Source organism: Eschrichtius robustus, chromosome 16 (assembly GCF_028021215.1).
Source record: "Eschrichtius robustus isolate mEscRob2 chromosome 16, mEscRob2.pri, whole genome shotgun sequence".
In the NCBI taxonomy this organism is placed as follows: Eukaryota; Metazoa; Chordata; class Mammalia; order Artiodactyla; family Eschrichtiidae; genus Eschrichtius; species Eschrichtius robustus.
Window position 1 is genome coordinate 66,332,541 of NC_090839.1, and position 16,531 is coordinate 66,349,071.

General features: G+C 36.5%; 1 protein-coding gene across 7 annotated transcripts in view; it reads left to right on the forward strand.

Annotated features, from left to right (window-relative positions):
- MRTFB (myocardin related transcription factor B) overlaps positions 1–16,531 on the forward strand; it is a 199,924-nt gene that overhangs the window by 141,968 nt on the left and 41,425 nt on the right. For all 7 annotated transcript variants that reach the window (XM_068565845.1, XM_068565850.1, XM_068565847.1 and 4 more), the window contains 5 exons: positions 2,582–2,647; positions 4,750–4,805; positions 5,940–6,015; positions 10,046–10,207; positions 11,550–11,728. In XM_068565845.1, coding sequence (XP_068421946.1) covers positions 2,582–2,647; positions 4,750–4,805; positions 5,940–6,015; positions 10,046–10,207; positions 11,550–11,728 — 539 coding nt within the window. The remainder of the gene's footprint in view (positions 1–2,581; positions 2,648–4,749; positions 4,806–5,939; positions 6,016–10,045; positions 10,208–11,549; positions 11,729–16,531) is intronic.

The window sequence follows — 16,531 nt, forward strand, 5'->3', positions numbered from 1 at the left end:
ATATTCAACATAATGTGTCCCGTGCTGCCCACCTTTTGGTATAGATGAAAACTAAATCAAGCTGGGTAATCTGCAGTCTTAACAACGTGACTAGTTATTTGCCTCCTCTTCCATTCATGTTCTTCCTAATGTCTTTGCTTAAAAACAGACCTTCTATTCACAGCTGCTGCTGTTCTTTCCCACGTATCCCATGCACGCACCCTGCAGTCACTAACAGACACCTAATAAATAGGCTCTTAATGAATGAACATGCCTGGGGAAGGCTGCCTGCCACACCTGCTTTGAGTAATATTTGTAGTGTGAGGATATTGCTACTTGGGAAAATTAATAGGCAATGAGAGCATTGATTGGGAAGATTATTCTCTTAACCTTCGAGCAGTATGAAATAAATAGGATTGATTGTTTTGTCGTGAAGAAAACTGGATGGAAAACACAATGGTTTTGTTTTATTTTAACAATTGGTGGTTGGTGACATGCATTCATTTTGTGTGTTACCCTCATGGCAACAGATACCTTCACACAACAGCATGAAAATGCAATTTCTGGTGAAAGATAATACAGCTGACAGGACTGCTGTGAAGGCGCATGAGGGCAGCTGACCAGCGTACAGTCAGGAGATGCTTCAAGACTAACAAGCTGTTGTCATCACGTTGTTGCGAATGTATCTCTCACTCCAAGATGCCATTCGCCTAGAAATATGTATTGTGTTTGACACATCTGTCTCACTAGTATGGTGCTTTGTTTGTTTTAAACCAAAAAAGAGGCTGTTGATATTTTCATTACCCTTTCTATTTTACTCCTCTCTTTGAAGACTCCCGTGGGAGAAAGGAAAAATACTACTGCTAGAGATTCTGCAACAGACATGGACCACCGTGTTCCAGAAGTGTCAGCCTTTGAACTAGAGATTGTTCTGACCCTTTTCTCCCCTCAGTATTCCTTTTCTTGGTATTCTGCCTCTTGAATATGACCACCTTGATTTCAGACAAGAATTAACTTCGGCATTCATAGAAGAATGTCGGAGTATGCAGGCATTTGGGTGCTATCAGATCCACAGGTCATCTCCTTGGTTATTTTTGTTCCTAGTAAAGTACAGTGGGAACACACTATTCTCAATAAACTGTAAGTTATCAGGGAAAAGATCTTTGTGTTAGAGCATAATTGATTCAGAGAACCACAAAACATTTTAATGTGAGAAACGTGCATATATTTTTTTGACTCTAAGTTTTTCTTTTGCTGTGTGTAATAGAATCTTATGTCAATTGCTTCAGTTCTAAATGGGATGTCAGTGAAGCTTTGTGGCCCCCAAAAGAAGCAGATAAAAATTTTTTTCAGTATTAAATAAAGGATAACATTCATATCTAGCAATGAATATGAAAATATATTTAAAATATATCTAAGATTGGGCTCTGCTCTGCAGTCAGCACAAGGGCAAGCAGAAAGCAAAGGATATGAGGGCCACAGGCCCTGCATCTTCAGGTCTTGGGGTTAATTGCAAGTAGGAGCCGTTATGTGCCTTGCATTTGAGCCTGGTCCAAGCCAGCCTCATCATGCCCTTGCTAAAAAATTGTCTTCCTTCCCTACCATTTAAGAAATACACATAGCTAATTTTTTTTTTTCTTCATATTGACAACCCTTAGGCGGACCCTTCATAATCCTAACCTTGGTTTTCATCCATGGTTTGAAAGAAAAATTAAAAATGGAAACTTAAAATTGAACGTAAGGCAAACCAAGGAAAATATTTTTCAAAGTTACTTCATATATTACTCTTTTTTGAAATCAGCTCACTTTCCAGACAAAAACATAGAGATGCTATGAAAGGAATCTGCTTGAGAAATCTAGGGGAAAAAATATATTTTATTAAATTTGGCAAGCGGGATTTCCACGTTTTGTGATGTATACCTTGTTTTCTACAAGTTTAATGATTTATTTACTCTTTTAATTAAAATAATTAGGTACCAATTGAGTTGTGGCTTTCTTAGAACTTCTGGAATGAGATGCAGTGTTATGTTTTGCAAAGATTATTAAACTTCAAAGTCTTAATTCAGAAATTTTCCTTTGGGTCATTAGTAATATCTCATAGGTCTAATTTTTATTATGAAGTTGGCTTTCATTAAAGCTATTTAAAATTTGTTCCAGATGGAGTGAGTTCCTCCAAATACATTAATCTTTCCTTAAAATACATTTTTGCTATTAACTTGTTTTTTAAAAAACTAAGGAATGTCAAGGTGTCTCACATTTCTCTTTTTATTAATAAGAATATATAAGCCAACTATTTTTATTTGCTGAGTACGATGTGATTGTATTTAAACAACAAATACTTAGCTTTAATCATCAACTTAAGATTATTAACTGACTAAACAAAAGATAAGCTGAGAGAACTTCAGAGTTCACCCAAAAGGCAGAGATCACAAACTGATTTTTTTTTTTTTTTTGGACAGGTTGAATGGTGCCAGGTAGTATCCTTATTCAATTACGAAACATAAGCTTTTTAAGTAAGCTTAATTGTATCTCCTCTGGAACTTTGTAAGTTGGACCCTACAGTTGCCTGTAAACTCCAATGGTGATTATTTCCTTTTCACAGTGCTCCAGCTGAGGCTGCAACAAAGGAGGACGAGAGAACAACTAGTGGACCAGGGCATCATGCCACGTAAGATTGAAGTGTCACTGTCATTTCTAATGTGATGTAACAAAATGGGCATGTCTAAGAAGAAGCTGTTTCACACTCTACTTTCAGTGGAATCCATTTAATCCATATACAATTTATAAGGAAAAACCAGGCATCAGCATTGCTAACCTAACAGAATCATTTAAAATACATTTTGGAAACCAGATGCAACTTAAAAGATAGACATGAATTTTATATTATCAAAGAATACCTTTAAAGCTCTGTAATTAGGCTAACATCAGTTCTCACTTCAAACTTCAGCATTAGTTTTAGTTTTAAAATAAGTGAAATAATCACTCTAGATAATGAATCCAATGATACTGGCAAAAGTAACATGATAAGTTAATTCAAAACCTGGTTCTACTTTAATTTAATTCAAATTAATTATCTTTGATGCTATAGTATAGTCTGTATAATTATGTATCTCAATTACAGGACTAATAAACATTCTATTTATAATTAATAAAATCTTTCTTGCCCAAGTACAGATATTTTCCCAAGTAGCTCTAGGCTTCATTCCTTCATTTTTGAGAGTCTATTAATTTTAGAATATTTGTCCAAGTTGTCTTCTTTACCTTTAATCACCAAATTTGGAGGTGATTTTATATTTTAGAGGAGAAGAGTGGTGGTTTTGTATAGGCTGTTAGCATTATTTTGGGATTTTTGTCTAAAAATTGATTTCTCTAAGAAGTAACTTATTTGGCTTAAAAAACTAGAAAGAAATTACAAAATGCACTTATGCTTCCCAGTCTTCACAGTCACTGCTATTGCCTTTTTTTGGTTTGTGATAAGGAACGATTTTTCTCTGTGATAAGGAGATGTTTTTCCCTGTGAAAACTTTTTTTTCTGAACTACTATTAATTGAGTATCTACATATTTTAAATCTAGCATTGTGATAAAACCAGTTATCAGAAGCTGGTTTGATAATCTGCCAGATTTCTCCACCACTATATTCCTGATATGAACCAATCAAACAGGATCAAAGTGTGGTGCTTTAAATACCACTGTGAAGCCAGCTGTAGTCTGCTTTTAGGAGCTGGTCCCTGGCCAGACCTGTTTGGGCTGGGCTTCTGTGGGTCTTTGCAATGCTTTAAGTACCAGAATTGAAAAGAATGTTACCAAGAGCTGATTGGCCAATATTGGGAGGTGATAGCCCAGGTGAAGCCTAGTTCTGCATTCCACCCACATTCTCTGACTGCCCATAGTGATAAGTGCAGGGTGTAATCAGACAGCAGTGGACATACACACAGAAGATTTTGCAAAGATAATTGATAGAAATACTGTAGTATGTGATGTTTTAATAAACACTGCCTCTGTCTCTCTGGGACTTTGGAATAAGGTACTAGCAGTTAACATATTAAGGAATCACTGTGTCTTTAGAGTGAGTTGCATTGTGGTATGGTAGAAAGAGCATGAACCTGCCAAATTCAGAATTCTAGATGTAAATCCCGCTTTGACCACCATCTAGCTGTATAACTTCAAGAATTCATTTAACCTCTTTTGAGCCTTTCATCTGTACTGGGGCTAATACCTATGTCACAAGGCTGTTGTGCTGATGAGCAGCAATATAACTGCGATGGGCCACAGAGCATGGGGCTCAGTGTGTTGTGGGTTCTCAGTAGGTGGTAACTCTGATCTCTTAGACATGAACTGCAGAGTGTCCTCAAGTTCAAGGCTAGATCACTCCAACGTTAAATGCCCTGAGGACATGTGGGCTTTTCCCAGTAACTTGTAGGGCCATAAGAGCAAAGACCTGTTAAGGAACCATCAAACAGTTCCCTTGGTAATGGTAATTTGCCCCAACTATGGGCTGGAACTAGTCTGACCTGATATATGCATTGTCATTTTGTATACAACTGTGTTGTGAATGTTCAGTTGTTTTATTTGTGAAACACATAATTTTAATTCTGAAACATTTAAGGTTTCAATTTTGCAGATCTCCTAAAGGAACTAGGAAATAAATGGAACTGTAGAGGCACACTAATCAGATTAAGAGGAAACATCACCATGATATGCTGTAACATTTGACTGAAGTATTAACTCCTCTATTTATACCACAGAAATGATTTCTTTTCCTCTCACAGCCCTGAAGAGCCCAGCGGCATTCCACGAGCAGATAAAAAGCTTGGAACGAGCCAGAGTAAGAAATTTCAGTTTAAAATATTCTGCTTCTCTCTTTTGTATTAAAGTACCTGTGGACAAGTAACAATCTTACTCCTACGTATATCAATAGAGAAAATATAGTGTATTTTCAGGATACATGGCATATAGAGTAATGTATCCTGGGGTAGTTTTATCTTGGAGGTTTATAGAAAATACAGGACATTCAAATTTTGTTCTTTTAAAACTAGTAAACTACTGTTGTACATAAAGGACAAATCACACTTTTTTCTTACTTTTGGAGCATAACAACAGTTTTTAGAATAATGATGGAGTAATTCTGCCATTTGTTACCTCTGCAGACGGATAGCCCAAGTGATGTACTGACACCGGATCCTTCCTTCGTTTCCCTCCTGGGTCTATGTTAGCAGTACATTTGACCAAGGGTGGGAGAATTTGGCTGAATGAGGAATATTGCCGTATTCAGCTCTGTTTTATTCTTTGAAATGACTCCATCATAGTTGCACACTAAATTGGTGTTTATTATTTTTCTTTAAAAGTGCCATTATTTTTGTTTTAGAGGAAACTTCTATCATGCAATATGAAAATAAGCATGTTCCAAATATTCCTTAAGAATTTTCCCAGGATGCAATAATGATCTCTTAGAGTCTTATAAAATACAAAACCCATTTTAAAGCCTTACTGTTTAGAATTGAGTACAGTTCTGAATAAGAAAGTATGATTAAAGATAGGAATTCATCACAGAAAGTACATTAGGATTTTTAGGAAATGTGTTATCTTAGATGGATTTTTACTTGACCTGAAGTGTAGATTTTATTGATTTTAGATATTTAAATGTTCAAATCCTCTGTTCAAAAGTCATCTTCAAAATTATGAGCCTTTGCCTTTTCCAAGTTTTAAAATAAAAGTTTATAAAGTGCTTACTTTATACCAGCATACACTTCAAATCCCTGTACAGCTTTGAAGGCTGCAATTTAAATCATGTATTGGATAATAGTTTTTCAAAGTACTAATTTCTACTCTTCCTCTCAAAATCATGATCAAAAGAGTATACAATTTATTTAAATAGAGTACCTTGAGGAAAAAATGTAAAACTACAATAAATCATAAACAATTTATGGTAAGAATTTTTCTCTCTCTCTCTTTTTTAAAGACCGAAAACTTTTTGAAGCATAAGATTCGGAGTCGACCAGATCGTTCTGAACTTGTCAGGATGCACATTTTAGAAGGTAAAAATTCTACTTCTGCTTCTTCTGCTACATTTTCTCAAGAAAAGAAGTGAGAATTCCATCATTTCTGTTTATTCCCATTTTAATAACTTTTTACCCCACAGGCTGACATCCTCCAAACTGGATAGCAACATGAAGACCCAAAGCTAAAAATGTTATGTTAGATACATGGGGAAGGTTTGATTCTCCAAACAGCCAGTTGATGGACTGACTCTTTCCCGCCAGCTGGGGGTGCTATAGGTATCTCTACCATACTGTTCTGGAAAAACATTTTCGGTCCAGAGAATTTCTTCATCAGTGAGGGATGTGCGCCTGCTCATTAAGTCATAAGGGGTATGACAGCCACAAGTCTAACCCTAGATTTTCAACGACTTGGACCCTGTTATGTCTACCTGGGGCAAGGCCCATACCTGACATTTTCTCTTTGTTGCTACTTAACCCACAACAATCCAGCTTGATCTGACCATTATCACAAACTAGCTCCACCTGACCCACCAGATTTTCTCGATGACTGAGCCTCATCTCTTATGAAGCTAGTAAGGACAGTTCCACTCCATCTTTGGTGAGACATGTGGCTCAGGCCGTGATGTTTTTCTCTCTAAAAACAGAGCAGGGGGCTTCCCTGGTGGCGCAGTGGTTGAGAGTCTGCCTGCCAATGCAGGGGACACGGGTTCGAGCCCTGGTCTGGGAAGATCCCATATGCCGCGGAGCAACTAGGCCCGTGAGCCACAACTACTGAGCCTGCGCATCTGGAGCCTGTGCCCCGCAACAAAAGAGGCCGCGATAGTGAAAGGCCCGCGCACCGTGATGAAGAGTGGCCCCCACTTGCCACAACTAGAGAAAGCCCTCACATAGAAACGAAGACCCAACACAGCCAAAAATATAAATAAATAAATAAATAAATAAATAAATAAATAAATAAATAAATAAATAAATAAATAAATAAATGGGAAAAATTATTGTGAGCATTAAATAATTTCTGTAAAGTACCTACTACGTGCTTGACACATAGTAGGCACTCAATAATCGATAATTCTAAAAAAAACAGAGCATTCTCGAAATCTGGTATCTCCACTGTAAATTCCTGAGTTACATTTTCTTCCATTGTTTTGCTTTACTGACTAATTTGTGGAGGAAGACTGGGAGCTTGACCCTGTGATAATCTTGAGAGGGTTAAACCTGGAGCAGAAACAGAAACTTCTCAAACATTTAGAGACAGTTATTAGGTAGGAGGAAGAATTAGATTTGTTTTCTCTGGCCTAATGATAGAGTTAGTATTAGAATTAGGTTGATATTACAGAGTATTAGATTATAGCTCAGCATAAAGGTCGGTCAGATATGTCCAAAATAAAATCTTCAAGAAGTGATACGGTTGCCATTATTAGAGCTGTTAGTTCACTGGCCCGCAAGCTAGATACCAGAGACCCAAGTGAGCCAGATGGATGCCCACCTTCATGGAGCTTACATTCTAATGGTACAGACAGATAATACACAGGCAAAACAAATAAATTACAGATTGTGAAAAGTGCTCTATAGGGAATAAACAGGCTGCTGTGATAGGGAATAAACACAGGCTGAAACTACATTAAGGATGTTGTAAAGAAGTTCCAACTATCAAGTTGGCCTCTATAACCCCAAGTAGGGTCTCTTCTAATCCAAATAATCTATGATAATGTAACCATCTTCATGTCTGGGATGGGAGGTGAGAGGTCTGTTCCTGTCTACTTTGGGTTGTGAACTTCTCAGAAGTCTCCTGGACTAAAAAAGCTTTTCCAGAACTCCAGTGGTAGGGTAGGAGCAGCTACCAGCTGTCAGGGATAAGTGAATCTTCAGAGAAGCATATGTGCTGGTAAGTAACTTAGTAAATGGCTCCTTCTGTGCCTCAAAGTATCTTGACCTATAAGGAACATTTTTGTAGGAACGATGGTGTCTGTTTCAACTTGCCTTCTAACTGTAACAGGCTTTATTAATATAATTAAAACTAAGGCAAATACATTTAACTATCAAAAGGAATCATATCTGCTTTTTCCAAAAAGAGACTACTCAGCATTTAAAAACCTAACTACGTATATGAATGAACCATAAGTGATGTTTTTAGGACATCTCTTCTAAAGTAGAGACTTTTGAAGTAAGAAAGAATGTCTCATCTATAATTTCAAAAATACCTTAAAACCACCCCCAACTTATTATAACATTATCCCAATTTTGATTGAATTGGATGTTTGGCAGGCAAAAGTCTAAATTATTTCCTGAAGTTCAGCAGCCGAAACCCAGCCTCGGCCTCACGGAGGTGATGAAGCAATCAGACCAGGAACAGAAGCATACCAAAATGCCAGCCTCTAATTATTTACTTTTGGAATATTTTCTTCCCAAACATTCCTGATATCACTTGGATAATGTCAGTGGAAGAGAGGAAAAGGCAGAAGACTCTCCTGCCTAGATCTTAAAAGCTTTTAAACATCAACCTAAAAGTGATTTGCACGATCTACTTCCCCCCACCTATCATCTTCCTATGTGGCTAGAAGGGTTCTGTCTAATAAGATTGGGGCCAGAGTTGTTTATACAGGAAAATTATAAAAATGAGATGGGCATACATGTTATTTTAACTTATAGAAACATGAATTTATTTGCCAGTATTCCAACTTAGGGGTAGGACCTTCACGTGTGGGGAAGGCTTTAACGAATGGAGCTCACATCTTTCTTGTATAAAGCGTAGCCATTGTACATCATCTACAATTTCCATTCATGGTGGAACAAAACTCAAAGACGGTTGAAAAGCAATCTGAGTTTAAAAATCCTAGATTTTATCATTTTTCCCCAAATCTTTTACCATTGTTAGTTGCCCTAAGTAATGTGACAGTGATTTTTTTTTTTAATGGCTTACCTTTATCAAGTCATTCCAAAGCATTTAACTCAGGTTTCCAAGAAATAATCATTGTATTTTTGAAGTTTATGATTTCCCCATAACATCTGGTTAAATTATTTATTGACAATAGCAGTCACAATAGTGGTGAACTATTTTGTAGACAATCAAGATTGATACTTGGTAAGCCCATAACTTAACCGGTAGAAAGACAAGTGATCAGCTGTGCTGGAGGGTAGTTTATTGGCCCTGGGGTCTCAGTGCTCTTTGGGCCTCAGCCAGGCCATCTAACCTACAGAATGAAGGACATCAGATAATCCTGAGGTTACTTACAGGGAATTTCATTAAAAGACCTTATACTGAATAATTTAAGGGGCAAGCAACTTTCAACTCAGTACTGGGTTAACACCTCATCATTATCTTTAATCAATCATAAACATTATTTAGAACAATGTAATAAAATAATGAGAGTTACCAGAAACACAAGTAATTGACAGAATTATGCTAATGAATGAGTTATGATATTTATAGTAGTTTCACATCTGTTATACAACTTTATGCATATGTGGGTAGATGAGTTGATGCTTCTATATGACTATTAATTACTGTGTAATTGAATGTCCCAAGGTTATGTATTCAGAAGTAAACCCAAATTCTTAATTATGATGAAGGACTGAGAGGCACATGGATCGATCTAAGGATATGATTTGTAGCTCTTCCCACTGACTCCTGCAGAGAAGCTTATATCCTGAGATAACAGTTTCTCCCCTTCTACGAATTGACTTTCCAATGAAGCCAAATCTAAAACTGCAAACTTCTTGAGCCATGAACCACATCTCTCTTGTTCACCCTCTGTATCCCCAATGCCTAATAAATATGAATTTGACTCTCCTGCCATAAATGAGCAATAGCAGGACCCCATTTTTGGCTTGAGTTCATATTAATTTGAGTCTAAGGACATCCACATTGTATAGACGGTATAAAGCTATCTAGGACTAAAAATGTAAATTGTATACAAGAGCATTCTTAAACAGTCATTGTCTCTCCATAAACATGTTAGGAACACATAAGTCTGTTTATACGAGTTTAAATTAGTTGGCCTGAAATAACATTATGGAATAGAAACAGTAATTCAAGTAATGGTTAAAACTGTGTTTCCTGTTTTAGAAACATTTGCAGAGCCATCCCTGCAGGCTACTCAGATGAAGTTGAAAAGAGCTCGACTAGCTGATGATCTGAATGAAAAGATTGCTCAAAGACCTGGTCCTATGGAGCTGGTAGAGAAAAACATCCTTCCTGTAGACTCCAGTGTTAAGGAAGCAATTATAGGCAAGACTCTAAAATTTTACTGTTTTCTGGGAGAAAAAGAAACTTGGAAGTTTTAGATAAGAAAAATTTAATTTAAAAAGCCAGCACTAATCATGACTATTGTTTTCTGGGTAAATTAGAAATTGATTAACATTTGCACTGATTCCCATTATTACTGTTAGTGTTATTATATTATGTATTACAAGACAAGCATCTTTTACCAGTTAACACAGAGATTCCTCTTGTTACATCTGAGGTTTAAGTCTGTCTGTCTTTTTTTTTTAAATTAGGGTATAGTTGCTTTACAATGTTTAAGCCTTTAAGTTCTCATTTTGTTACCATGTTTTCTAAGTTTAACTTATTGTATTATGTTTAGTTTCTGTTGTTTTAAGATTTTTACAGATTTTTCATTATTTTAGTTCAGTTTACTTGTAGGAAAGATAAAAAGTTTGTTCAGTCTTAGTTCAGCAAGGTGAATAGCAGATGCGTATAGATGTATTCATTAAGAATGGTAGAATCTGCCCATTTTATCCCAGTCTTATCATACTTAGTTACTAATGTTTACCGTTTTTTTTCTGGCATAAACTTCAGCAGAAAAAAAATTTTTTCCAGAATAATGCCACTTTTTCAGCAAGCAATTTTGAAAAGTTAATATCCTACTTAAAAAACTATTATAGTTTCCATTACTCAGGGGGACTTCATATTTTGCTTTAGTATGAATTTAAATCTTAGGTAGTCTGTAGTCAGTAATTCTAAGTAGTACAATTCACTATGATTCCATTCAATTCCGAAGAAATGGGCCCCAAAAGGTAAGATGTCAGTACAGCAAGGCTGCTCTGTGAAGTGGGACTTATCAACAGATACCCAGTCAGAGCCCCATTTTGCCTTATAATGTTTTTTAACAGTTGGATTCCCAATGTTGGATCCAAGTTGGATCCGAACAAGGTCCACACATTGCCTTTAGCTGATGTATCTCTTAAGTCAGTCTCCTGGGTGGGTCTTCCTCCTCCTTTCTTTCCTTACTTTTTATTTGTTGATGAACAGGCTTTTATCCTCTAGCGTTTCCACATTACTAGATTTTTCTGAATGCATTTGCATCCCTAGGTGTCATTAAAAACTTTCTTGTCTCCTGTACTTCCTGTAACTAGTATTTGGATCCAAAGACTTGATCTGATTCAGGTTGGGTTTTTTCCCCAATTATTCATCTTAGATAGTGGTGTGTTCTTCCATGGGGAAGTACATTATGTTCAGTTTTGTTTTTAACCAGCTTCTTAAGTCCTTATAATGAATAATATTTCTCCTTTTTCATTTTAACCTTCGTATTCCAAGGCCAAGATAAATTAAGAATCATTTCTTTCTTTAGGTGTTGGGAAGGAGGACTATCCCCAAACTCAGGGCGATTTCTCATTTGACGAAGACAGCAGTGATGCTTTGTCTCCAGACCAGCCAGCCAGCCAGGAGTCGCAGGGGTCAGCCGCGTCCCCAAGTGAGCCAAAAGTTAGTGAATCGCCATCTCCTGTGACTACAAACACTCCAGCCCAGGTATCACCTTTCTTGTTTTTACCCCTCAACAGAGAAAGTGCCTTGTTTTTTACATATCAACGTAATACGTTTTCACCAGAGGAAAAGTCTGAAAGTGAAGAAAAATACAGGTTTGTCACGTGTAATCCAACTACTAACATTTTCAATAGATTCTTACATTATTTCTGTTCTATATACATATTTTTATTTTACAGTTTTATAACTCACTTTAAAATTTTTTCATATAACTTTTTTTGAGATGTAACTCACATATCATAAAATCCACCCTTTTTCTAAACATCTTAACCACTTTAAGTATACAGTTCTGTAGTGGTACATATATTCACATTGTTGTGCAACAGATCTCCAGAACTTTTTCGTCTTACAAAACTGAAACTTAAACCCATTAAACAACAACTCCCCATTCCCCCAGGCCTGCTAACCACCATTCTATTTCTGTCTCGATGAATTTGACTACTTTGAATGTCTCATATAAATGGAATCATACAGTATTTGTTTTTGTGACTGGCTTATACCATTTAACAATGTCCTCAAGGTTCATTCATGTTGTAGCATGTGACAGGATTTCTTTCAGTTTTAAGACTGAATAATATTCCATTTTATGGATATTCCACATTTTATTTATCCATTCATCAGTGGACATTGGGTTACTTCCATCTCTTGGCTATTGTGAATAATGATGAGTACATGAATGTGGAAATATCTCTTCGAGACCCTGCTTTTAGTGCTTTTGGGCATATATCCAGAAATGGGATTGTTGGATCATATGGTAGTTCTATTTTTAATTTTTAAGGAACCTCCTTACTGATTGCAACATTTCACACTCCCACCAACAGTGCACAAGTGTTCCTATTTCTCCACATCTTCACCAACACTTGTTAATTTCTGTTCCTTTGATAGTAGCTATTCTAGTGGTGCGAAGTGATCTCACTGTGGTTTTTTTTTAATTGAAGTGTAGTTAATTTACAATGTTGTGTTAGTTTCAAGTGCACAGCAAAATGTGTCAGTTATACATATAAATATATATGTGTGTATATATACTTATATTATTTTTTCAGATTCTCTTCCATTGTAGTATTACAAGATATTGAGTATGTTCACCTGTGGTTTTGATTTGCATTTCTGTAATCATTAGTGATGTTGAGCATCTTTTCATATGCTTGTTGGCCGTTTGTATATCATCTTTGGAGAAATGTCTATTCAGATCTTTTGCCCTCTTTAAAATCAGGTCATTTGTTTTTCTGTTGAGTTGTAGGAGTTCTTTATATGTTCTAGATATTAACCCCTTATCAGATATATAATTTGCAAATACTTTCTCCCATTCCATGTGTCACCTTTTCACTCTGTTGATAGTAACCTTTAATGAACAGAAGTTTTTAAGTTTGATCTACTCCCACTTGTGTATTTTTGGTTTTGTTGCCTGTGCTTTTGGTGTCATACTAAGAAATCACTGCCAAATCCAATGTCATGAATTGGATTGTTTTGGATTGATTGGATCCTGTTTTCTTCTAGGATTTTCATGGATTGGGGTTTTATATTTAGGTCTTTAATTGGTTTTAATTTTTGTAATATGGTATAAGCTAAAGATTCAACTTCATTCTTTTGCATGTGTATATCCAGTTTTCCCAGCACCATTTGTTGAAAAGACTGTCCTTTCCCCCACTGAATGGTCTTGGCACTCTTGTCAAAGATCATCTGGTCATATAAAAAGGAATTTATTTATGGGCTTTCTATTCTATTGCATTGGCCTATATCTCTGTCTTTATGTCAGTACCACACTGTTTTGATTACTGTAGCTTCATAGTGAATTTTGAAATCAGGAAGTGTGAGATCTCCAACTTTTGTTCTTCTTTTTCAAGACTGTTTTGGCTACTTGGGGTCCCTTGAGATTCTGTATTAATGTTAAGATGGATTTTTCTATTTCTGTAAAAAAAAAAAAAAATGGCACTGGGAAAATTCACCCTTTTAAAGTGTATAATTCATTGCTTACTAGTATATTCACAGACCTGTGCAACTCTCACCATTATCTGATTCCAGAACACTTTGATCTTCCCCAAAAGAAGCCCATACCCCTCAGCAGTCACTCCCTGTTATCTCCTCCACTCAGCCCTAAGTAACCAGGAGTCCACTTTCTGTCTCTGGATTTACCTGTTCTGGATATTTTATATAAATGGAATCATACAATATCCGGCCTTTTGTGACTGGCTTCTTTCACTTAGTGTAATGCTTTTAAGGTTCATCCATGTTGTAGCATGTATCAGTACATCATCCCTTGTTATGGCTGAGTAATATTCCATTGTGTTGATATACCACATTTTGTTTATTCATCAGCTAGTGAATATTTGCTATTATGAATAATGGTGCTATGAACACTTGTGGACAAGTTTTTATGTGAACATATGTTTTCACTTCTCTTCGGTATATACCTTGGAGTGGAATTGCTGTGTCATATGGTAACTGTATGTGTTCCTTGCTTTTATACCTCAGTATTTAATTGAACCGATACACTGTATCTCTTTTAACCAATTACCTGTTATTGGTTACCTAGAGTTGTTTCCTGTTTTTCATTCTTACACACACAAGTGCCCCTGTTGTATTCTCACATTCTTGCTACATGCTGGTTTTTTAATACGTGCATTGTTGGGCATTTGTCTAATTATTTCTTTGAATAATTACTAGATAATGAAATGGATTTCAATCTTTTGTTAAGCAAAAGGTAGGCACTCAACTGCCTTCCAGGAAAGTAATACAGTCTTTATTGCACCATCACTATGTCTTTATCACAAGTAGGTAATATCATTACTTTAAACCTTGCACACTGGAGATTTGAATGTCTTAATTGGCCCCTTGATTTTGGTTAGATTGAATTCATTTGTTCAACAAATATTTATCAAGCACCTATTATGTGTCAGAAACTTAGAATCTAGTGCACGCAAAAGATCTAATATTTTTTGATAATTGCATTGGAAATTTACATTTCTTATTTTTCACTGAGTGTTAGTGTTTCTTTTGGTTTTATAAGAACTCTGTGCTGCACATAATCTGTTGTTTTTTCTCTCTCTTTATGATGTTTTTACCTTACTGAAATTTTAATAATATTTAGTTATATTAAAGTCAAAACTATTGAACTACTTAACAGGATTGGTCAAGTTCAGTAGAAAATGTTCTTGTTAAAGCCCAGCATCATAGAATTTTTGAATTGGAAAGGAATTTAGCAATTACCTGCCTTAACCCTTTCATGGGAGGAGGCCTGGGTTCAGAGAAATATGGAAGTTTGGGGATTAAAAATGTTTGCACATTTTCTTATGGCATTTCTTCTCATTCATGAATATCTATTTGTTAGGGACTGTGTCTTTCAGCATTATCTTCTTCATTGCACTTATCACCATGATCTGAAATAGGGGGGCGGGGGAGGGGGGGGGTTATCTTTAACACCTAGCACAGGGCCGGGTACGGAAAGAGTGCTCAATAAATGTTGAATTGCATTCAGCGCCATAAGCACTGACGCCGGCTTGTAGCAGCAGTGTTTGTGTTCTCTCATTTGCGAGTAGAGCCTCTCCCTCTTGGAGTCACAAGAGGTAGTGTGGGTAGCTACACTTCGTATTCTCCTGTCAGAGTTTACAGGGCAAGTGTGACTGGCCCCTCAGCTTCGCTGGAACCTGGCCTGGAGGAACGATGAGAGTCAGCGACCAGCCCATGGTCTGAGGTCTAAGCAGGCAGGAACGGAGAGAAGGGAGACCAGCCCCTACTGTTCTCACCGTATTTGCTGCACCCTGGTTTTGAGCTTTAAAAATAGGGCTAAAAAGAATGTCAAATATGTAAGTACATACCATTAGAAAACAGTTCTACTTATCCACTTGGGTTGTTTGTTCTGTTTCTGTCTGAGTAGGTCAGGACATCAGACAGCTATTAGCATGGCCTTAGCATTTTAGTAATAGAGAATTTTTGTCACCTCAGCCATCTACCTGGTAATGGCTTCATGACAGTTCCACCTGTATAAGAGACTATCATTCTCCTTTTCCCTGCATTGCTTGTACTATTAGGTTCTTAGCTTTGGTCTTGAAACTTGGTCTCCAGCTAAGTTTATAAGTGAGAAACTTTAACCGGAGGCTGTCCCACCCAGTGGGCTGACATTCCAGAATTCCTTGAAGGAAAAAAGGAATAGCAGTGTTTCTTGAAGAATAAATACAGCCTATTTATTGCCAGTGCAGCACACACTAAGCCTCAGGTCATCCATGAACTTAAACATTAGTTTTTATAACACTCTTTAGTGTTGCTGCAATGCCACTTCTGCCTGTTACACACAGACCATTAATAGTCTGCTTTTTATCTGTCAATAGTGCCTTTGGGAAAAGACCCACTTTAGAGAATGGTGCACTCCCTACTTACACGTTCAAGTAAAAGAACCTAGAATCAGGGCTGGCTTACTGCACCTTTATCCATTACACATTTCCTGCACCGTATATCTTGAAACCTTTCTTAAATTGTGTCCTTTATAAAATTCCTTTCAATTGTGTTTTAGTATTTATAAGTAAGGACTCTGACAAAGATTCTTAATATTATACTTTTATTTGTGCAATTAAAAAAGCATCTCCATGTTAACTGTGCTATATTGATGTCAGATCGCAAGTTACGTTGTAGGTATTTGTTTTGTTTCTGTTTGCTTAATCAACTGCAGAGGCCAACTTTATGATGCCTGTAAAGTCTTTGGGATTTTTGTGTCTAGAAGTGATAATTGGGTTTTGTTTTGGCAAATTTTATACTTTAATTATATTCACTGTTATCTAGTGTTTGTCCAGGCAC